Genomic DNA, 25,047 nt, shown 5'->3' with positions numbered 1-25,047 from the left:
CAAACTCGAATGCCCGCCCGTCTGTCTCCGCGCCTCCGCCATGGTTCTCATGGGGCATTTTTCTCGATGGCCACAGAATGATTCAGTGCTTTTAGAGGCGTTTGATTGGCTAAGAGTGGACCAGGCAAGACGGGTTGTCTTCACTGTTAGCCGTGTGAAATTTGGCCAAGCAGAGCAAACTGATAGGCCTAGTTTGCATCAGTTTGACATGGTAAGTATATGTATCACCAAACATGGAGTATAATACAAACTCCTCCTGCCGGCATGCGTGGACTATTTATTTGTGGCATTCAGGATAATATAGCGTGTGTAGTGTGACCCAGTGTGCGTCAAGTCATCTCTTAAATGCTGAGACTGTTGGCGCCGTGTCTGATATTGGTACTGTGAAGAAAAAGAAGAAATCTGGTGAATATAGCCTCACACCAGAGCCTCAGTTATTCTGATTAATATATAAAGGTATAATATAAGTGGATAGCCTTTTGCAGTTATGTCATGTTCTTATCGTGTTTATGGCCCGAGGCACCACTGGGTTTTTTTGTTTGTTTTTTAACTCATTCAACCCTGCGCCCACTTGAGAGGCGTGCACAGCTGATTGCCGTTATCCGCCTGAGCTCACCTGACAGGTGGGCGAAGAAACCCGTTTATTTAAACCGGTTCGTCAGATCATTATTATGCATTGAACTGCTAGGTAAGGGAAGTAACTTCAACTTAACTTCCTTCCTCACTTGCACACAAAGTTTCGCTCCAAAAATTGAACAGTTAGTGTGTTTTTTATCCAGTTTTCCACATTGATATGGTAATATGTTAAAGGCTTAATGCACAGTAAGTGTTAAGTGAAATTATGATGGACTCTTACAGCGAATTACACCCATATAATGACTTTTGGTGTCATATACTGGACCATGTCAAACTGATGCAAACCAGGCCTATAAGTATGCTCTTCTTGGCCAGAATTTATCGCTGCAACTCAGTGATATGACATCTCACCATTAGACCGCTGTCTGCTAGCCAATGAAATGCCATTTCTGGCAGTAGGTAAACAATCATTCTCAATGGCTGCCATTTTTCAGATAAGTGACATTATCGATTTGCTCTGTCTTTGCCAACCTTTTATGCATTAGAAATGTTATTTTCATGCATGTTTGTTGTTTGTTGCGGCTTTCCGGGATGTTTTCGTCTCAGTGAGGGCAGACACCTATGGCCTTCGGGAGTGCCACACTCTCATGCTCTCAACTCTCAGCACTCTATGCCTCTTTGCCAGGATTTGCAGGTGGCCTTCTGCCATTCAGAGATTTCCTTCATCGATTTCCTCCTCAAGGAAGTCTGTATGCTCACGGCATATAGTTCTTAGGGGTTTCCTTTGTCGCGGCTGACTCAGCTGTCACGGTTTCAAGGGCTCTCCATGTGAACCAGAAGGCAATGCCCTCCTCCATTTGCTTTGAATTCTGCATCAGTTTGACATGGTACAGTATATGACACCAAAATGGGGAGTTCGTATTATACTCCCAGTTTGGTTAATTATACTTACCATGTCAAACTCAAAGGCCTGCACGTCCTTCCCCACAGTTCTTGCTGTGCTTCACATGGGACGTTTCTTTGCTGGCCATTGGAATGATTGTTTACCTATTGCCGGAAACGGCATTTCATTGGCTAGCAGACGGCGGCCTAATGGTGAGATGTCGTATCACTGAGTTACTGCGATAAATTTTGGCCGAGAAGAGCAAGCTTATAGGCCTGGTTTACATCAGTTTGACATGGTAAGTATATTTAACCAAACTGGGAGTACAATATGAACTCCCCATATTTGTCATATAATTCATCCAATATTTCTCGGGAAAGGGAAAGAGATTAAATTAGCAACTGGTCTAGACAAAATGGCGGATATTTCAATCAAGAAGATAGCCCACAACCTTCAACATCAACAGAAGCTGACATTTTACTATTTCTGTTTTTAATTTAAAGTTACAAGTAAACTATTGCATCCCTCATCTTGAGACTTCAGCAATTTGTGTCAAAATTATATGTCAGTCATTATGTGAAGTTCGGTAGCTATTGTTTCAGCAGTTGGTGTAAATTTGTTCCTGAAGTGAAGCACCCCTTCCTGTTGATGCACCGAAGCCAAAACATGCCAGGCAGGGAGGATTGCACAGGCAGAAGACCTTAAAGGGCTGAAAGGGTTAACATACTGCTGTGGATTCTGCATGACATAATCACATAATTTAATCATGAAAGAATCAAATGAGAACATGACCAAATCTGAATTTGATCCAGTTTAAGAATTTGAAATGTACCTGAGATATAGTATTAACAGAGAGAACTCAGCTGACAGTAGAAATATATACAAAAAATCTTCCTTTTCTTCCGAATTATAAAGCAGGATGAGAAAAGAAGCTTTACCAGTTGGAGCTCATGTGCATGCATCATTTGAAAGAGTACATGCAGTGAAAATGATCAGCAAACATTAAAGAAAAAGAGAGAGAGAGAGAATGGAACAGAATGGTTTATTCACATATAGGCCTCAGCCCCAAGTGAAGGGGTTAAGATGGAGAGAGAAAGAGAAAGAGTACATTTTTAAGCATACAAAACAGTGGATTTAATGTTCCATTTTGTTTACTTGGTAATCAGATAATCTAATGAAAATCTTAAACACATATTTACACAATATATTTTTCTATCACAATATGTTAATTGAGTCGCCATGCCCCCTTGTAGCATCTCTGTTCCTGGTTGCACCAGTCATTAATGTCGCTGTCAGTGTCACTTTCTCTGGCTGTCATTGTCAAAAGGGCTGTTGTTTTCAGATGCAGTTCCACTTTGTCTTGGGATGCAGTGCTACTGAAGTAAAGTTATATCCATAATGCACCTCAGTAAACATTTGGCAGCAACTTTTGTGCACCTGAGCACATAATAATTTGCATCAATGCAAGGAACACATGCATAGTATCAAAGCAGCCACACACACACACACACACACACACACACACGCACACACACATGAACTCAGTTCATAACTGACTGGATGTGTGCGTGTGCTTGTGTGTGCATTCATGCATGTGTGTGTGTGTGTGTGTGTGTGTGTTTAGCTGCATGTGTGTGTGTGTGTGCGTGTGTGTGTGTGTGTGTGCGCGCGCGCATGCATTGCATCTATGGTTTATTGCTTTTGAATATATGTATTAGATTGTGTGAAATGGTTTTGCTCATGCAGATGTGATGTCTTTTATGTGGAGAAGGCTTTGTTTATTATTTTTAAGGAGTCAAAGTAGTATCATTGGTGTATTTGGACTTACTGTGAGGAGTATTGTGTGGTAGTTTCATGAGATGGTTCGGAATGGGGCCAGTGCGCGGGGTGGTTAAAAGAGAGGGACAGGGCAGAGGGCGATCAGGGGTGGGGGAGAAGTCTGGAGAGTTTGTGAAAGAGAAGAACTGATTTGTAGTTTTATGCATTATAATTTTTGAGTAAGCTACACTTTTACAATTTCATGAATGATTTGATATTGTACTCTCTCATGCTATCTTGTCACCCACAAGCCAGTTTTCCTTATGTCCAAACCCTGGCCACTACTTGTTAAAAACAGGAAAATTATAAGATGTGTATTCTGAAGCATGTATAATGTATAGCTTTATCCAAATGGAAAGGTACTTAAATGTAGATAAACAGATTCATAAAAAGCAGATACACCATTTTTTTTATTATCATTATTATTATTATTTTATTTTATTTTTTTTAAACGACAGAATGCTACAGAGTGCAGTGTCTGTGATCAGGAAGCCATGGGGAGCCGATCATCATTAGCTAGCCATGAACTGGAGCGGATGAAGGAGGAACGGCAACAACTGCTGTCAGAGCTCCAGGGAGAGAGACAGCAGCTGGAGGACCTAAAGAACAATCGCAAGGACATGGAAGAGAACGTCTTCAAGCTGAAGATGGAACGAGAGCAGTACTCCCGCCACCTGAAGTAAGTGACTGATGCTTGTGGTGGTGGTGACATGAAAGAGATAGAGGTAGAGAAAGCATTTGGGGAGAGAATGAATAAATATACCAACTGTTGGTATGTGTGAATGTGTTTTGAGATGGGGAGGGAAGGTGTTATTAATATGCATACCCCTGAATGGTTTAGATTCTATCTTTCTGGTTGATTTCAACCAGTCATAGTTTATGGTCTTCATTCTGAGCCAGTCAGACTCAAACATGGAATTCCACAAGGATTTATCTTGTTGTTCCTGTTTTCTTAACTTTCCCTCTTGCTGAAATAAGTTGGTTAGCTTTTTGCTTGAGTGATCAGTGTGTATTTGACAGCATATTAGAGAAAGAGATATCGCACCTACTCCTCATAGGGGCGATATCTCAACTCTTGGACCCGGGCCCCGGTTTTTACGGCCGGTTGTTCGTGATTCCAAAGGTCTTGGGAGGGTGGAGACCAGTCTTGGACTTGTCCCCCCTCAACAAATTCCTCCCCAAAATCAAATTCAAGATGGACACACAGGGACAGATTCGGGAGACCATTCAACAGTGCGATTGGGCTACCTCTATCGATCTGAAAGATGCTTATTTTCATATCCTCATCCATCCGGCATCCCGTCGGTACCTGAGGTTCGTGTGGAGGGACAAGGTGTTCCAGTTCTCGGCCCTCCCATTTGGTCTGTCCCTTGCCCCTTTCCTGTTTACCAGGGTGGTGCGGGAATTGGTGTCCACCGTCCGGTCGGAATCCATTCGTCTGTGTGTGTACCTGGACGGCTGGCTTATCCTGGCCCAGTCGCAGGCCCTGTGCCAGAGTCATACAGCCAGACTTCTAGACCTTTGCTCCCAACTGGGCTTCCTCACGAACCAGGAGAAATGCGATCTGTCCCCAAGTCAGTCCTTCGACTTCTTAGGGATGAGATTCGACATGCGGTCCATGATAGTCTCTCTGACGCCAGATCGCTGGGACTGTCTGGCAGGCCTCCTCAGCCACTTGCGCCATTCCTCCCAAGCAACAGCACAGACACTTTCTTCCCTCCTGGGCATGATGGAGTCCATGGCACCTCTCATTCCCCTGGGCAGGGTTCTCAAGCGCACTCTTTAGAGGGCACTGAGGTTACGGTGGTCCCAAAGCACTCAGCCATGGGATACCCAGATATGTCTGGGCGAGTGGTTCCTCGAGGTGACATCAGAGTGGTTAATCACCCCCCTTCGGACACAGGGGGTGCCCATAGCCCCACCTACTCTTCAGGTGGCACTCTTCACAGATGCCTCCTCCCTGGGCTGGGGAGCCCACATGGACTCACTCCATGCAGCAGGGACTTGGTCCCCGGAGGAGCGCCTATGCCACATCAATGTTCTGGAACTAGAGGCAGTTCGCAGGGCTCTCCTGCACTTCATGGGGGAGGCCACTGGCAAGACCATCCGCTTGTTCACGGACAATACAACGGTCGCATGTTACGTGAACAAATGGGGGGGGGGGGGGGGGCGCACTCGGCAGACCTCTTCCTGCGGACCGAGGCTCTCCTCCGTTGGTGCCACAGCAAGGGCATTGCACTTTCAGCGAGACACATAGCAGGAAAAGCCAACATCTTGGCAGATGCTCTCAGCAGGTCCAAGAGTGTCATCCACACATAGTGGACCCTGGACAAGGACACCCTTCAGGGGGTGTGGGAACGGTGGTTTCAGCCGATGGTGGACTTTTTTGCCACAAAGTTCAACAAGAGACTTCCCACTTATGTCTCTCCGGTCGCCGATCCAGAAACATGGGCAGTGGATGCTCTCTCTCTAGACTGGAGCAGTCTGATTGCCTACGTGTTTCCTCCCTTTCCAATTCTGTCCAAGGTGATACGGAAAGCCAGATTGGAATGCCTGCAGCTGATTCTCATTGCGCCGAAATGGCCAACCCAGCCCTGGTTTCCGGACCTTCAGTCCCTGACACATGTTCCACCCCTGGAACTCGAAACCAAATCTCATCTGCTGAGGCAGCCTCGTTTGGGCATTCCTCATTCCAATCCTCAACTGCTCCACCAGCACGCATGGTTGCTGTGCAGTCAGAACTGTCAGCATCACCATTGAAGTCTTCGACCCCTCAGTCGGCCTCTGTGTCGGCTGCGCTGACCCAGGGGGGTGCCTCCTCTGACCTCCTCTCCATAGTCACCAAAGCAAGGAGGCAGGGAATGGAGACTTTGTATGACTTTCGCTGGAAGAAATGGTTGCGGTGGTGTACAGCTCAGGACATTCCCCCTACTAACCCTACGAGCATGTAGCTGGCCAACTTTCTGGCTCACTGCTCCTAGGTTCTCAACCTGTCTGCTAGTTCTGTGCGAGGGTACAGGTCTGCCATCTGTACCACAATCAAACAGCTAGGTGGTCCTGCCTTTGAAGTGGATTTCCTGCTCAGAGAGGTGGCTAGGGGTGCATCTCTGAAGGAAGCTAGAAACCCCAGAAGAGTGCCCCTCTGGCACTTGTTCCTGGTGCTGGATTTCATTCAAAAACAACCCTTTGAGCCACTGGGGACTATTCCTTTCAACTTACTCACCCTCAAGACCACTTTCCTTCTGTTGCTGGCCACAGGCCGTCGTAGAAGCGAGATTCATGGTCTTAATGGAATGCCACAAGATCTGGCCTTCCACAGAGATGGTTCCATCACTCTTCGTTTCCTTCCAGAGTTTCTGGCTAAGAACCAAGACCCCGAGGTCCCTTCCCCCTCTCTGAGGGTCAGACCTTTGTCTGATATTCTTGCCCAAGATGATGAGGATAGGCATCTCTGCCCTGTTCGGTGTCTCAAATACTATTGGGATAGGTCTCGCCATAGGCATTCTTCTCAGAGGCGTCTGCTCATCTCCCTCAATGAGAATTACAAGAAAGACATTGCTGCAGGCACCATTTCCCGCTGGGTTTCCCAAGTCATCCGTAGAGCCTACTCTCATGCACACAGGGATATCAGCTGTCTTCATCCCAGAGCACACGAAGTGCGGGCCATAGCTACTTCTGCTGCTTTCCAGCACTCAGTGCCACTGCAGCATGTCTTGGAGGCAGCCTTCTGGCGGTCTGAGAATCCCTTCATCAACTTCTACCTCAGGGATTTCCGTATGACCAGGGGCTAACAATTCCAAGGGGATTTCCTTTGTCATGGCTAACACTGCCATCTCGGTTACAAGGGCTCCCCATACAAACCAGTAGGTGTTGCCCTCCTCCATTTGCTTTAAAATTCTGCATCAGTTTGACATGGTACAGTATATGACACCAAAAGCAGGAGTTTGTATTTTACTCCATGTTTGGTGTTACATATACTTACCATGTCAAACTCGAATGCCCGCCCGTCTGTCCCCGCGTCTCCGCCATGGTTCTCATGGGGCATTTTTTTCGATGGCCACGGAATGATTCAGCGCTTATAGCCTTTAGAGGCGTTTGATTGGCTAAGAGCGGACCGGGCAAGACGGCTCGTCTTTTCACTGTTAGCCGCGCGAAATTTGGCCAAGCAGAGCAGACTGATAGGCCTAGTTTGCATCAGTTTGACATGGTAAGTATATCTAACACCAAACATGGAGTATAATACAAACTTCTCCTTCTTGGCTCATTTTTTGAAGGTTTACAGCATTAAAAGTGGCTCGCCAAATACTGAAAGATATGGACAGTGGGTAAGAACACCTGTGTAGTGATGAAGGTAGTATTTCAGGTTCAGATTTGGTGTATGACGACCACAGTCGCAACCCACTTTGTGACACAGAGTGAAAGTAACAGTGACGTAAGTCTTGTGCCCAAGACTTGTCAGTCTACATCTGTAGCACGCCAGGAGTAAAATAACAGTGAACATGAACCAGTCGCCAGTACAAACACTATCACTCCATGTGTGTAGCTTGAAAGGGAAGGGGGGTGAGGAGAGTGGTGGTCAGTCATGCTGGTGGAGGGAGGGGAGGGTGGTGTCTGTTGGCTGGGTGCCAACACAGGTAGGTGGCCCATTTTCATCTTTCTCTGGTTCAGTACTTGGCGACAGGCACCCAGTGAAAGCAAATTTGACTGGAAATCCTGGAATTAATTGTGATGCTGAGAATTTTAACCACTTGATTTCTTGGAAATTGTCTTTGACTCAGATTTAAAACAAAAATTATACAGTGGAATTAATGATAACATCTACTCAAAATAAATCATCTACTTAAAGTAATAATAATAATGGAAATTTATATAGCACCTTCCAACGCTCAAGGTGCTTTATAGTAACAGCAAAAAATAACAAAAGAAATAATATATTACACGCATGCACGCATGCGCGCACACACGCTCACACACACACACACACACACACATGCACACACATTACACACATGCACACATGCGCGTGCACACGCACACACACACACACACACACACACACATGCACACACACACGCAGGCACTCTCTCTCTGTCTCTCTCTATCTCTCTCTCTCTCTCTTACAATGGTATCAGTGGAAAACTTTATAAATGTGTTTTGAGTATGTATGAATGTGTTAAGGCAAGGGTGGGATCTGGTATTGCTCTGACAGAGTACATCAACTGCACTTCTGGTGTAAAGCAAGGTGATGTTTGTAGTCCCGTTTTATTTTCTTTATTTATTGATGAGCTTGCACTTCAAGTTATATGTTGTGGAAGGCATTGTGCAAAATTTACAAATGATTTTCTTGAAATCTATATACTTTTGTTAGCTGATGATATTGTTTTAATATCGGAAACAGTAATTGGATTACAGACTCAGCTAAATAGTTTACAAAGAGCTGCTTTTTCTTTACAGTTAAAGGCTGATATAACAAAAAGCAATGTAATTGTATTGAGAAAGTGAGGATACCTTGCATCAAGAGAAAGATGGACTTATAATGGAGATGTAATGCCTGTTGTCAATATATATAAATACGTATATATTTTTCAACATGTTTGAGTTTTACCTTTGCTTGTAAAGATCTCATTAACAGAGCTAAAAATGCATTATTGTGCATTATGAAGATATTATCATTGTTAAGTCTTTCATTCCTAGTTTTCTGTGAAGCATTACTTCCCCTTGTCCTTGATTCCTCTTATACATGAAAACCCTTTATTCCTGGATTTAGAGAAGAGAAAAGAGTACGCAGCAGGGTACTTATTTCAGAGACTTACAGCAACACAGTTCATTACAGTATACTAAGATTGCCATTTTCTGTTGTGTACAGAATTTATGTGAGAAGTTGTCTGTGACCCTGTTTACACTATAAGGTGACATCTCTGGTGACACTCTGGTGTAAAACAGGTGAGTTTAGGGTCAAATACAATGCATGCATGTATGTACCACATGCAGGACAGTTTTTTTGCTTGCATAGTGTTTGCATCATGCAGGCACTCACTGAGTACTTCACATGTATCCCAGTGCCACACTGCTGGTCATATCCACAGAAAACTGTTACAATTGTCACTGCAGTTGTCCCTACCACATCGATGATTTGAAGATTGTTTGCTGTCTAGAAGAGAATGTTTTTCACTACTCAAGCAGCTAATGAGCCAGAATCAGGACATTATTTACACAGTGCTATGCACTTAAACTATTCACTAACAAAATGTTCTCTATGTCATTGTCACAGTCACCATGTCACATGTCACACAAAGGTGACATGCATGTGGTACACCTTGAAGCAGTCACGCTGGTTGCTGCATAAATACACACCACACTTTTCACATTTGATTGTTGTCTTGCATTTTTTGAATGGGTTGTTGGCGTAGCTGACATTAGGGTGTGTGTGGTTGTACTCGTTGTGTCGTGCTGTGCACACTACACAGGTGTGGTTGTCACCTTCTCAGTAAACAGGCCAGTGATCTGTGCAGTCAAGACAGGGGTCTGCTGCTTTGGTTTCTATTCTGGGTTGGCCAGGATGGGATTTTTTGACAGAATGGTTGCCGATCAGCTGGTGGGCCAGGTCCAGCTTGAAGGAGAGCAGGTCTCGCTTGCATAGTCCCTGAGACCTGTGGTCTGTCACTTCTTCCCCTCAAGGACAAAAGCGTTGTATATCGCTGTCTCCATCAGCTTTGTTTCCACCTGTCGATACCACTTCATGGACTTCTTTGACTTGTCTGTTCCCATCAGCTTTGTTTCCACCTGTCGATACCACTTCATGGACTTATTTCACTTGTCTGTCCCAGTCAGCTTTGTTTCCACCTATCGATACCACTTCATGGACTTCTTTGACTTGCTTGTCCCCATCAGCTTTGTTTCCACCTGTCGATACCACTTCATGGACATACTTGACTTGTTTTGACATGTATTCTGGTCCAGTCTGTCCACACCATTCATGTTGACGGCGAAGGCAGCCACTGATGGGGGGCAGGGAAACTCTGCGACAGTCCTGTCTTTCTGACGTCGTCTGGCAGTGGCACTTGAGTTGTCATGAGGTGGACATGCTGTGGAAAGGTAGTACACCATTCTGTTGTCTTTCCATATGTTGCTATCTTGTTACCACACTGTCGCCATTCAGAAGTGCCATGGGGAATCTGACATATTTCTGCCTTGGTCTTGACCAGATCACTTGGGTAGCCAAGACGGTTGGGTCGCATTGTGCCGCACAGGTATGTTTCCTTGCCCAACAGGTACTTTGCCAGCACAGGTCAGGTGTAAAAATTGTCTGTGAAGACAACGTGGCCAAAGTCATGAATTGGTTTGGTCAGACCAATTACAACACAAGCACTGAGCCCCATCAGTTTGTTCTCTTGCTGGCTGTATTTACCTGTGTACACCTCCATGTTGTAGCAGTGTGCTGTCTTGGCATCAGCACATACCCACAGCTTGATACCAAACTTCACAGGTTTGTCCCTCATGTATTGTTTGAAGCCTAAACGGCCCTGGAATGGCACCATCGCTTCATCAATTGTCACATTTTGGTATGGAACAAACTCATTCATGAAACTGTCCCTGACTTTGTCTAGAATGAAACGAAGTTTGTGGAGTTTGTCACTTTGATTAACAGGTGTGTTTTCATGACATAAGGTTTTAGGGTGGTAGAAAACTTATCTAGGTGTATGTACTGTTCATGAAAAAAGCAACTGATTTTCACAAAATCACTGAGAATCACAATAGAGTATAAATGATGAATGAATAAGAACCTCTGCAAACTACTGTGAACTTATATTAACTTGCTGAGGGCGGTCTGTCATGTCATGTAACTTTTTTTCTTTTTTTTCCCTATGCAATGAAGGTTATATTTTCTCTTCAGCATCATCACCATGACAATTTTCCTGTGACAAGTTGCAGATTACACAAGCATGGTAATAATTAGCAAGGGTATTTTCACAGAAGATAAAAACAAAGCTTAAAAAAAAAAAAGAAGTTTTTTTCACTTATAATATGACACCTTGATTCCCAACTGGCTGTACACATTTGACAGTCAGATGACATAGTTCACAGGAGACATCACAGAGCTACAACTGCTCCATTGCTACCAAGTTGATGTATGGTGAAGGTTTTCTAATAATAGTAAACAGAATCCTTCTTTTAGCTAAATGTGTCAAGTTATCATGAAACAATAGTGCAAATACATATTATTTGTTGGGCACTGATTCTTTTTGCTAAATAAAAACAAATATCCAAAAAGAAAAGAAAATGGATTCAGGGGTTTTCATTGAGCAGGTTTCTGAAATAACACCAGTTTGCAGAAGAGAAAGAGAAACATCCGTAGGTGCTGGGGAGGACCCAGAGAAGCACTGTCTCCACCCGCCCTTGGAACAATCCTGAACCACCCTTGGAGGCCTGCGCTGTGTTCACAATGGGTGCAGGCACGCACAGGACACTCCATTAAAAATTCAAGGGACATAACTACTCCCGAGCAGAGGCAAAAGAGACCACAAGATGCAACTGGCGACAGCCTTAAAAGAAGTATCCCAATGGGTGTACCAGCCAGTATTTCATGACTGCAGAGCCCACCGGCAAAAAACACCACCCTCCAGCTGCTAAGCACACCACACCAGAGAATTCATTTAGTCTAAAATTTATACTTGCTATGTGCTTTTCTATTTTGTATCTATAGGTAAGTAGTGTTCTAAACATATTCAAATCAGGCTGACTGTTATCCTGTTTACACTTATGAATGTAGGATTCAGCTACCAGAATAATAATAAAATCATATACCACATCAGTTTTGATGTTCCTACCACATCCAAACAAAACCAAGTTTTCAGTTAATCTCAGATTTAATGTTAGTTCACAAGTTTCATTAAACATAGTCTGAATATGTTTCCAAAAACACTGTATAACTTGGCATTTCCAAAACATATGATCAATACTGTCTTTTTCAGTTTTCCAAAAATTACAGTTATTGTCATTCATTATTCCCATTTCTTCAAGGATTACATTTGTTGCCAAAATTATATGGATTATTGTAATCTGAAGCCATTTTAAATTAATATCTTTAATTTGTTTTATTTCAAGGAAGCATTCTTTCCATTTTATTTCTTATAGTAATTTTTCTTCCCACTTCCTGCAACATTTAGGCTTTGGTCCACTATCACACATGATGTAATACAGTTGTGTTCCTTTTTTAACAGAATGTACTGTTTGCAATGCAGAGTTTTTCTCTGCTATGTTAACATTTATAGGTATGTTACACTTTTGTATGAAATTTTTAACTGACATTTTTATTCCAGTAAAAGTCACAAAATCAATTGTTAGATCATATTTTTGTCTGAATTCTATAAAAGATAAAAATTGTCCATTCTCTCCAATAAAGTTAGAAACTTTTTTAAATACTTTTTTCAATCCAGTTTTTGTAAGAGAGAATACTATGACCAACTCTAATTCTTTTGTTAAAGAGAATGGGTTCAGCAAGCATCTGACTAGGATTCTGTATTTCCGTTTTATAATAAAATTTATCATATGCATTAAGATCTTCTGTCCAAAATTTTTTGTTTTATATATTCCTAATATCTTTGGTCCATAATTTTCCATATTGTCAATAAAATAATAATTCTCTGATGCTGTATTTTTCCATTTATGGTTTGTCTCTTTAATTTTTCTATGCCATGTTAGTTTTAAAAAGTACAAATATGTTTTCAAAGTAGGAAAAATTAAACCACTGTTACTTATATATATATTTTTTTTAACTGTTTTTCTGTTTATTCTATCCTGTTTATTGTTCCATACGAAAATATAACACCTTTTTTTGCAAATCATCTATAAAATCACCAGGAGGATTAGGAAGCAATAACCATGAATATTTAGTTTTGATGGGATAAGTGATTTAAGAACTGCAACTCTGCCAAGTGATGCTATTTGTCATCTGGTCCATATCTTAAACAGTCATTTTATTTCTGTTAATTTTTCATTGTAATTCATGTTTTCGCAATCTTTTAGATCGTTAGTAAACCAAATACCAAGCACTTTGAATCTAGGGGGATTCCATTCCATGCCAAGGTATTGCATGTATCTTGTCTTTGACCTCTTTTTGCATCCTAACCACACTACACTTGTTTTTCCAGCATTCATGTGTAATCCAGATTTTGCTCCTAAATCCCTTATTACTAATATATACATTTCAAATGATTTTTTATCATGTCATGTAACTTTAGTCCTCATGTATCATGTCTTGTTTATGGTGGAAGTGTTACTGAAAAGAAAGTTGCAAAACTTGTGTATGGGTAAAACAATTGTTTAAATCTTGGGGTGAAATTGGATCAAACTTTGTACATGTTAACATGTTTGCAGTGTCTACCTTGCATCATTTCTGGTACTCAGATGCATTGCATCGGTTACACCATTTTTGTCCCATGATGCATCTGTGCACATAACTGCCATGATAATTTCCTGGTTCAACGTTTGTAACTCTGTTTTTGTCAGTTTTCAGTGGATTCAGAATTGTGTTGTAAGACTTGTTTTGCAAAAATCAAAGCTAGAACATTTATCGTTTTTGGAAAGAGCTGTGCTGGCTTCTTGTTAAATTTTTGTATGAATGAAAAGAGGCAGTTCTTTCCTAGCTCCATTTTAATTGGTCACTTTCACTGTATTTATCTGCTTCACTCTCCATGTATCACTCTTCTCATACTCTTCATTCTTTCAGTAAAAGTTCTTAATATAAAACAAAAAGTAGAAACAGTAGAGGAATGGAATTTTAGTTTCACTGACCCCCAAAATTTGGAACTCACTGCCATCCAATCTGCACAACACCCAACTCCTAGTAAATGGAATAATATCTAACAAAATAGAAATACAAAGGTGGTGTCACCAAGGAGATCTGACTTCCCAATAAATCTTTTTGCGCTATGTTAAGAAATTTTGGCATGTAAAATTCAAGAAGGTGAAAGGTATACAAGTTTTAAAGATTTCCCCTGACCCACTTCCCATGGACTGAGAGGAACAAAACTTTGTACAGTTATTAGTCTTTCTCTGCATAGGGAGGATTTCATAGTTGCAGGACCACGCTTCTGTCTGGGCAACATGCAAGTTGTGAATCAGAGGCGGACACCTTTGGTCAGCATGGGACACCTCTCGGTTTTGATGGCCTCCTGCAGTTTCTGCAGTACTGAAGCGTAGTATGTCCCAGTAATTGTGGTACCCTTTGCCAGGAAATCCATCATCACTGTTCCGTGCTGGTCCCAAAAGACTGTGAGCATGACCTTGCCTGCCAAGGGTTGGACACATGCCTTCTTCGGAGGTGGTGAGTCAGAATGCTTTCATTGCTTTGACTGGTCTCTGGATCATAGTGATGGACCCATGTTTTGTCCTGCATGATTAATCTGTCGAATAAGTCCTGTTTTTTTTGGCAAATGGTCAAAAGAGCCTGAGAGCACATGACTCGTTCCTTCTTCTGGAAAGGTGTGAGCAACCGGGGCATCCATCATGCAAACAACTTTTGCATGTGCAAATGGTCATTGGTGATATTTTTCACAGACCCCACACTGATCTTGACATGGTAAGTTTTTGATGGGCATAATTGCCAAAAGGTTAAAGTGTTGGAGTTTCGATCTTAGGGTCCCGGGTATGAATCTCGGTAACGGCACCTGATGGGTAAAGGGTGGAAAATTTTCCGATCTCCCAGGTCAACATATGTGCAGACCCGTTAGTGCCAGAACTCCCTTTGTGTGTATATGCATGCAGAAGATCAGATACACGTTAAAGATCATGTAATACACGTCAGTGTTCAGTGGGATAAGGAAACAAGACAATACCCAGCATGCACACCCTAAAAACAGAGTATGGCTGCCTGAATTGTGGAGTAAAGGGACAAAATGGTCATACACATAAAGTGTTACATGTCTGTATTAGTGTGCATGTGTTTGTGAGTGAAACCTAACTGAATGACACAGGAAACAAAAAATAAGCACCCAAATGGCAGCTGTCAGTCAGCTCTGCCCAGGTAGGCAGCCTGTTGTGCAAATGACTCTGTAAAGCGCTAAGAGCTTGGTCTCTAACTGAGGATAGGCGCTATTTAAGTAATCATATCTTATCATAGTTGGCGAACAGTTATGTGACGATGACAAACGGTTATATGACCATCCTCCAAAATGGCTGTCTCCACTTGCCACATGGTGTCTTCATCAATGGCAGACTGTGGTCTCCCGGGAATGGGAGCTGTTTCTATTTGCAGATGACATATCTTTCTTATAAAAAGGAACTAAGACATCACATGAAGTCTTTTTGACAACATTAATACATTTGAAGAAATTTCAGGTATGAGAATTAGCTATGAAAAAACACATATGTGGTTGGGACAAATGAAAAATTCTGTTAATATAATATTATGAAAAAAAAAAAGACAGTAATGTGGAATTTAAAAAAATATATTCAAGATACGGTTAAAAAAAACATGTACCCCTCTAGAAATGTTGTATTGAAGTCTCTTATATTATGGAAACTTATATACAAGTGGATAGTTATACTACAACTAATAATGATAATGTACATTTGTTAGCACTCACCCTGCGGCTCAGAGCACCTTTAACAATACACCTATTATAGATAAGAAACAAGAATGAAAAATGATTAGATATAACTCACTAACCATTTAAAAACAGGGTAATCTCAATCATGACTCACACAGCTGTCTCAACTCACTCCCACAGTAATATGTTCAGATATAAACCTCACTAAAATTATGACTCACACAGCTCTTTCACCTAACCCACATAATAAAATATCAAGATACAAACTCACTAAAATTATTATCAAAAGGTGTAACAACACTTACGACTCGCACCTCTCACCTCACCTGAGCTCCCCAACCCTCCCATAAACACGTCAACGCACACACATAAAGATGGTTTGGGGAGATAATGATCTATAGTTTAAAATATTGTTTGAACAAGTATGTTTTAAGATCAGATTTGAAAGATTTTATACGAGCAGTGTCTAAAAAGAGATTAGATTTGGAAGATTTTATAGTGGAGCAGTGTCTAATGTTTGTGGGAGAGGTTTCCAAAACCAAAGGCCATTGTGTGAAAATGTTCGGAAACCATGGAACTTGCATCTGTAATACGGGATTTCAAACATGCATGTGTCAGACGAAGAACGCAAGCCAGGGCTAGGTGGACCACACATTTTGACCCGGTCAGAAAAGTACAATGGTGCAGAACCATTCAGTGAATTCAAATATATACAAGCTATTTTAAATTTGATTCTTTCAGAAACCAGTTTAACTTCTATAAAAGAGGAGTGCATGGTTGTTTGCGAGAGGCTTTCAAGTTCAGATGAGCAGCTGAGTTTTGGACTTTCTGTAGAGGTTCTATGACAGAAGAAGGCAAACCTATTAATAACAAATTACAGTAATCTAATCTGGAAATAACACACAAGGTGACTAGTGTTTTTGTTGCATCACCTGTAAGGTGTCTTTGGATTGAACTAATTTGTTTGAGCTCATAAAAGGCAATTTGACAGACTTTTGTCACATGATCCAACTTGCTTTTGTGTCCAAAATTATTGAAAAAATTGTTCTCTCCCAACTTTCAGACCATTTAGCATCAAACAACCTGTTTTCTTCTTTCATTCACCATATAGATCTGCTTATAGCACTGAAACTGCTTTGTTGAAAGTAGTTGATGACCTGTTACTGTCGATGAAGGTAAACTGTCTGTGTTAACTTTGCTCAATCTGTCGGCTGCATTTGACACAGTAGACCACAGTATTCTCCTCTCCAGATTTGAACATGTTTTGGGGATTCATTCAACAGTTCTGAATTAGTTTTTTTCATACCTGTCCAACTGCTTCCAGATTGTCTCTGTTAACAACTAAGTCTGATCCACCCCTGATCACGTGTGGTGTGCCACAAGGCTCTGTCCTGGGCCCTGTACTGTTTGTTCTGTACACTGCTCCTCTTTCTGATGTCATTTCTGGCCATTCTGTTCTTCACCACTCTTTTGCTGATGATGCTCAGCTACAAAAGTCCGCAGAACCTAACCAAGTACTCAGTCTGATTCCATCAATGCAGGATTGCATTCTCAATGTTAAATCATGAATGACATTCAACAAACTTAAGTTGAATGATGACAAAACTGAAGCTATGATTATTTCCCCTGTAAGAATGTCCACATCTTCTTTTCCTGTCAGTATTGTGGTTGGTGATGCCACAGTTCAGTTTTGTAAATCAGCAAGGAACCTTTGAGTCATTCTTGACTCAAACCAAAGTACGCACGCTCAGGTAGTAAATCTGATACGCATAGTAAATTGTTATCTTTATTGCCTCAGCTATCTGTCAGTACCTTTCTGTTGAAACTACTAAAACTCTTATTTCTGCTGTTGTGCTTTGAAACTACTAAAACTCTTATTTCTGCTCTTGTGCTGTCGCAAACTGACTACTGTATTTCTGTTCTTATAGGCTGTCCACATAACCTTCAGTGAATTCAAAAACTTCAAAACAATGCTGCCCGTCTGACTCTCAGAGTTCCATGTTCTGATCACATTTCTCCCCACCTCTGCACTCTACATAGGCTCCCCATGGAAGCGAGAATTAAATACAAAGTTGTGTGTTGCTGCTATTCTGCTTTCCACACTGCAGGACCTACATATCTTTCTACCTTATCAGTGTTTACACTCCCTCAAGAAATCTCCGCTCTTTCACTGACTGTTACCTTTTGAAACTTCGTGTCACTACAAGAACCCATCGTGAACGTTCTTTCTTTTTTTTTTGCTCCTCATATCTGGAACAACCTTACTCATCATACCTGTGCATCCAAATCTACCTCTGCTTTTCACTCATCACTAAAAATTTATCTTTTTAAAACCTATCTATAAGCACTCTCAGCTTCCCTTTTCTCCAACACCATCCATGTCAGCTGTTTTTGGCTGCATGAAGAGTGGGAGAGAGAGAGAGTAGGGCTTTGAGAAAGAGTGGTCGTGAATGATTTACGTAATTTGTAATATTTTCTTAGAGAGAAAGGACTCGATACAAATGTACATTGTTATTATTATGATCTTTCATACTAAGTTTAGAATCAATGATGAACCCTAAGTTTGCAGAACTTGTGAATGGGACATCATTGGAGCCTACCTAAATTGAGGACAGAAGAGAACAAGAAGGAGACAGGTTAAGAATTCAAAACCACAAGACAGAAACATAAAATGGTTACAAAAACAGTGTCATGAGTTCATATGGGATAAGAAACCAGACAAGATTAAAGAAAAATAGTTTGAACAGAATGTTGAAAATGGATAAATAGGTATTCTGAATACAGAAAAATACAGGCATTAAAAATGACATGGTTAAAAAGAAAAAAACAGAATGGAAGAATATTTTGTACATAATGTATCCAGAAATAGATTTGATTGATACTTGTATCCAAAAAGACTTCTAAGCTCCAAGTGTAATAAAGTCTGGAATCATGTATTCCTTTCATGTAATAATTTCACAAAACATAAGACTTAAGTTATCACTTTTTTTTTAATTGGATGAAAAATGTTAATTCAACAGAATCAGTCTCAAGACATATTTATTTGTATTCTCTGTGTTGTGTGTGGTGGCTGTTTATGAGCGTAGATGTGTTAGTGCCTGAATCATGTGAGTGGAGTATGCCATGGCAGAGTCAGGCGTTGGACTTCTGATCCAGTGTTCACCAGTGATCAGAGTTTGAAACCTGTGTTGTGTCCTTTTGAATGGCACTTTACTCTGATTTCCTCACTCCACCCAGGTGTGAAAAGATATCTGATGTACAATATGGAAGGGTGAGGATTGGGCCCTGCTATCCTATGCCAAGCTCTAGACACAATGAATATGAATTCATTGCTCCTATATATTAATTGTTCCTATAGCTATAAAAGGTTGTGGGACACCTTTTTAAGTGCGTACAGTTGCATTGTGCATGATTACATGCAATATAAAAATGATTCATTATTGATAGTATTATTAATTTGTTTTTTTAACAATCCCAGGCAGATGACAGAGAAAGTGGAGAAAAGGCAGAAAGACTTGGAACAGTTGGAAGACCAGATCTTGGCGGCAGAGACCCAGATGCCTGAGCACAGATCCAGACAGGGGGCTACTGCCTCTAACAGAACAAGGGGGGAAACAGGGGGTCTGTCACTGGATGACCTCAGTACTTCCCAAACACCTGCTGATCACAACGATGAGGATTCGGAAGATGACGTTCTCCAAGGTAAATTTATGAGCTTCAGGTTTTGACAGATGTGTGTGTAAGGAAAAGAATGCTCTGTTTTAGGACCTCATTATTTTGTGTATGTGTGTGTGGGTGGGGAGGTGGGGTTTGAGGGGGGGAGCTTGGGGGCGGGGGGCTGGGGAGGAATAAATATAGGTGTCCATGGCAAACTTTAAACAGCAGTATTTTCTTTGTGACTGTGATGGCTAAGAAGACTCTGAAGAAGAACAGGTACATGATAAGGAAATATTATGCCAGATATTGAACTGGGTTACATGACTTACTGCTAAAATATCTTCTGAAAAAAACAGTTAAATGAATATTCTGTCGAATATAGAAAGACATGATATGACTTGTTGATGTTGACTCTGGGAAGACATTGTCAGTAATGGCCAGACGGCAGAACTGATGCAGAGGTGAAGCAGCTCATAGAAGAAAGCAGGAAATAAGAGGATATTATCAAAAATACAGGTGTTTCAGTCATCAAAGACCAGTCCGGTTAGAGATTCACTGTAAATCAAAACAGAAATCAACATGCCATGATTCTGACTGACTCAATGAACCTCCTACAAAAAAACTGAAAGTGGAATGGGGAGCTCAGAATGCACAACTTTCAGATGTAAAAGCTTACATGGATATACTTCCCTGGACATGCAAGTGTAAAGGGAAATGAGCGAGCTGACAAGCTTGCTGGAGGCACAACAACAAAGTGGTCTACATCTGGGAAAATCTTAAATCCCAAGAAAAATAAAAGAGTAAATTTGTTTATTTATTTATCTATTTATTTATTTTTCTCCTCAGGGCCTGACTAAGCATGTTGGGTAATGCTGCTGATCAGGCATCTGCTTTCCAGATTTCATGTAGCGTATACATATTTGTCTGAATGCAGTGATGCCTCTTTGAGAAACTGAATTGGACTGAACTGACCAAGATAACAGTTTAGCCCAACATGGCATTGACCCTTACCTCAGATTGCATTATAGATGTGGCATTGGAGACAAGTACTGTAAACTACCTTGTAAACGCCCAACCCCTCTGCACAAATTTCACCCTGAGGATGAGCATTTACTTGTTGCCTTTGCAGGAGCCAGATCCCTTACTAGAGTTATCTCCTGTTGCCTTATGTGCTTGAGGGAATAGCTCTGGTGTTGAATGTATATCTGAGTTTGAGTTACAGTGTTTTCGTGATTGTGAGTGTGACAGTCTTTCTACTGATGGAACGCTGGTCATTTTGGTGTATTTTCTGTCGCTTTTTGACCACGGACAAGGGACTTATGGTTCGATTTGTCCACCTCACTTTCTTCATCCATTCGCTGAGCTCCTCGGCTGTTGGCCATTGAACAAGAAACCTGAACGTGCAGATGAAACTGCAGAGCAGAGTTGTCCAGTGTCATCACTGACCACTCAAGTCTTTTACAGTAGAACTGAATTACTGTCGCTTCAGTGTACGCAGTCTAACATTACTCTGTCCGTGTGTGACAAACTGTCATCTTGGTATCCACAGTCTGGTTCCATGCTCAGATCTGCAGTCAGATCAGTGGGCTTCATGCTCATTGAAGAAGAGAGAGTGACGGCCGTTTCGAGGTGGGTGCTGGAGATTTCTACACAGTAGGCCCATCCCAGTGCTTGTGCATACAAGACATTGAGTTCTCCACTCCCCCTGTCCTCCTGTGAACTTCAGCAACCTGATCTCCATTCCCCTCCACTCATCCAACAATCGTAAGCCCTGTGGTATTAAAATTGCATTTTTTAACACACAGTCTGTTGGTCCCATCTGCAGAGAGAAAAGAACTGTTATTTTTTCTTTTATTGTTGACAACAACATTGATCTACTGTTTATTGTGGAGCGTGGCTCAAGCCCCGTGGAGACGAAGCAGTATGTGCTGATCTTGCCCCCAGTGGTTATGCCATCAAGTCACTCCCTCGTGCTTCTGGTCGTGGCAGCGGTATTGCAGTCATTTACAGAGACACTCTCACTCCCCACCTTACCTTCACCTCCACATTTTCCTTCACACACTCATCCTTCGAATTGCTTCAAGTGTCCCTCACTTCTCAGCATAGCGTGCTGCACTTCCTGTGTGTGTGTCGCCCCTGGCCCACCTCTGTTAATAAGTTAACGGAGACCATGTTCTTTGAACAGTTTCCTAATCTTTTGGACTACTGTAACTGTGTTCATGGAAATCTGTGTCTTTTAGGGGATTTTAACTTTCATGTTGACAGTTCCACTGATCGTAGTGCTGTAAAATTCTTGGAACTTCTAAATATGTACAACTTTTCTCAGACTGTGCATGGACCTACCCACAAGCATGGTCAAACTCTTGATTTGGTGATTGAGAGGCCCAGTGATGGAGTTCATCAATTGTCTGATGTGAATCATGAATTAGAGTCTGACCATTTGTGTGCAGTAAGTGTTCTTGACATAGACATCCCCTCCTCTGTGACAGTGTATCGCAGCGTGCGCAACATTCGTGCTATAGACAGGGCAGCTTTTCGTGATGACCTGAAATCAGGACTTGAGTGGATTGTGGACTGTTCAGCTGACCAGTACAACACTGCCCTTCAGGCATCACTGGACAAGCACGCCCCTGCATCTCATTGCAGGGTGTTGTCCAAGAAGGTATCGTGTCCATGGTTTGGGCTTCTTGGTGAGGAACTGCTAGCAGTGAAGAGAGGCGACATGCGGAAGCGGAATGGAAGGTATCTGGTTTAACTGTCTACAAACAAATCTACCAGAAAGCCAAGAACTTTGTTACCTTTCTTGTGCACAAAGTGAAGACTGTTTTTCAACACCAAGATCTCTGAAGCTAAATCAAGCAAAGAACTATATTGCATTACAAATAAGCTTTGTGGCAGAACAAAATCTTCTTTGCTTCCTTCTGTCCATTTTCATTACTGCCCAGTGTCTTTTCAGATTTTTTCTGCTAAAAAATTGTTAACCTCAGGAAAGAACTGGATTCACAGTCACTTGTGTCACATCCCTTGGGAAGAGAATTTCAAGGTGTTCCTTTTGTTGCTTTCACACCTGTATCAGAGACAGATGTACTGAGTGTGTTGAAAAAGTCTGCTCCAAAAACATGTGACCTGGACCCCCTTCCCACACCACTACTGTATGAATGTTTGGGTGTTGTTTTGCCTACACTTACAAAAATTATAAATGAATGTTTAATTTCTGGTGTCTTCCCAGATGTACACAAAACTGCACTTGTTATTAAGACCCTGCTAAAGAAAGCCACTCTGGATCACAATGACCTCAAAAGTTTTCGCCCTGCATCCAACCTTGCCCTCCCGAAACCTGGAGGGGGTCAGGCTGGTGTTCTCTTGACCCTCTCCCGGGAGGGTCACTACCTTGTCGTGGTCGGGAGGCTTAGTGGCCAGTGATCGAGCGAGCTATGTCGGCGGGGGCATCAGTGCTTCTTGGGGTTTGGTGCTCTGGTCCCAGGTCTTAATTGACAGCCTACATAGCCATCGTAGCTGTTAGGGCTGAATAAGTGGTGGTTTTGTACTGATGCCCCTGATAGGGCTTCCCATGCCGAACAGGTCGTGAGTGAGGCCCAAACTAAATGTGACCCACTGTCCCTTTCGCTGTTCTCTATTCTTCTTTTTACTGCCTCTTTTCTGTCCTCAGCTCCCCATCAAGCCTTCTTTTCCACATTCTTTTTTTCTCTGCGGCCTTCTTTAGGCCCGCCGTGTTTGCCGTGCGGCGCGACCTGTGATGGAGGGGAATGAGATCCTGGGGATTGAGAGAGCACGCTGCTCTCAACACATCCCTTTGGCTCGGACCTCTCCTAAGACAGGCGGCACACATTGGCCCGTGTGTGTCAATCGGCTACCCCTTCGTGGGGCTGGGTCAAGACTGGCAGTTTAGAAGCTGACGAAGGTAACCCCCGTAGTGCTCGGTTCTCTGTCCCCGGGAGCTGGGCATGATTGGGGGGGAACACGTTGGAGCTAGACTGTTCGTCGTATATCCCTCCCGAAACCTGGAAGGGGTCAAGCTGGTGTTCCCTTGACCCTGGCCCCTAAGTTGGACCCCATGGTGGGTGGGTAAGGGAGGGATGAATTTACATTTTTTTCAACATGACTTCCAAAAAATCACACACCCCTAACTCTGGTAAAAGACGACGGCAAGGAACAGACGACTCAGACTCCGATTCGGAGGTTGTTGAGACCTCTGGATTTTGGCCATCGTGGCAGGTGATGGAGGGCGCTGATGACGACAAGCCGTTGTCGGCTCTCAGCCCCTTCGCTATCCAGAAGGGCTTTCAGTGTCTGGCAGGATCGCTGAAGTCCATCAAGAGGCTGAGGAGCGGAGCATTTTTAGTTCAGACAGAATCCAAAAGGCAGACACAGCTCCTTCTCAAGGCGACCACTTTCGTGGATAGGGCGGTGAAGGTTTCCCCTCACAAAGGCCTCAACTGCTCAAAGGGGGTCATCAGATGCCCAGAGTTGAAAGGTGTGTCTGAGGCCGAGATCAAGAGTGAGCTGTCCTCTCAGGGAGTGACCGACGTGCACAGGGTGACGGTGAGGAAGGGGTCGGACAGAGTCCCGACCAACACTTTCTTCCTCACCTTCTGCTGCCCGGATGTCCCCAAGGACATTCAGGTCGGATACCTCATGGTCAGCGTAAGCTTGTATGTGCCGTCCCCCCTGAGATGCTTTAAATGTCAGAAATTCGGACACGTCAGGGACCGATGTAAGGAGGAAGAGGCGTGTGGCACCTGCTCGAAGGCGGTGCACCAGGGCGATTGCGTCAATCCAGCCCGGTGCGCGAACTGCGGAGGTGGCCACCCGTCCTCATCGAAAGACTGCCCCGTCTGGAAAAAAGAGAAACAAATCCAGAAAGTCAAGACAGAAAAGAAAATTTCCTTCTTTGAGGCAAGGAAACAGGTGGAGGCCGTGTCGCCTAAGGTGTCGTATGCCTCTGTCGTCAGACCCAGGACGGTGGACGTCGCGGTCCAGACGACGTCCACAGGAACGCAGACAGACGACTTAACCGCCTCGTCGGAACCGTTGGCCTTGGGTGGAGATGCCGTGTCCACCCCTTCCCATCCTGGGCAGTCCTCAGGGGCTGCTGGGCGGGAGCGGAAAACCTCGGGCGGAGGCACGTTGTCCTCCTCCTGCCCCACCCCACCCCCCGGCACCCCTCGCCCCGCCTCTCGTCTGCCTGGCCCTCGGGCTGGTGGAAGTGGCCGGAAGCCCCCCGTACCTCCAAGGCTCAAGGAGGGGAGGGTTGCGGCCTCGGCGGGATCGGGAGGGGCCGAGGTGGTGGATATTCTGACTCGGTCGGAATCCGAAAAATTTATTTCGAAAAACAAATACTCCATCTTGGCGGACCTTGAGCCACCGCAAGCACAGGAGCAGGGGGTAGCGATGGAATAGGCTGCTGCTTTATTATTTTAACCTTTTTTAATGGCAGTGATCCACTGGAACATCCGGGGGTTCCACGCCAATTTTCAGGAACACCAGCTGCTTTGTCGTGCTTTGAAACCCTCAGTGCTGGCGCTGCAGGAGACTCTGCAA

The 25,047-nt window shown here is 43.0% G+C and overlaps 1 protein-coding gene across 1 annotated transcript in view; it reads left to right on the top strand.

The window, feature by feature from the left end:
• Positions 1–25,047, top strand: part of LOC143283547 (uncharacterized) — a 150,337-nt gene that overhangs the window by 50,809 nt on the left and 74,481 nt on the right. Inside the window, exons 8-9 of the mRNA XM_076589791.1 lie at positions 3,766–3,956; positions 19,307–19,530. Of these exons, the coding sequence (XP_076445906.1) occupies positions 3,766–3,956; positions 19,307–19,530 (415 nt within the window). The remainder of the gene's footprint in view (positions 1–3,765; positions 3,957–19,306; positions 19,531–25,047) is intronic.

Source organism: Babylonia areolata, chromosome 6 (genome assembly GCF_041734735.1).
Source record: "Babylonia areolata isolate BAREFJ2019XMU chromosome 6, ASM4173473v1, whole genome shotgun sequence".
Classification (NCBI taxonomy): Eukaryota; Metazoa; Mollusca; class Gastropoda; order Neogastropoda; family Buccinidae; genus Babylonia; species Babylonia areolata.
Note: the sequence above shows the minus strand (reverse complement) of the source record. Positions and strands in the feature narration are given on the sequence as shown.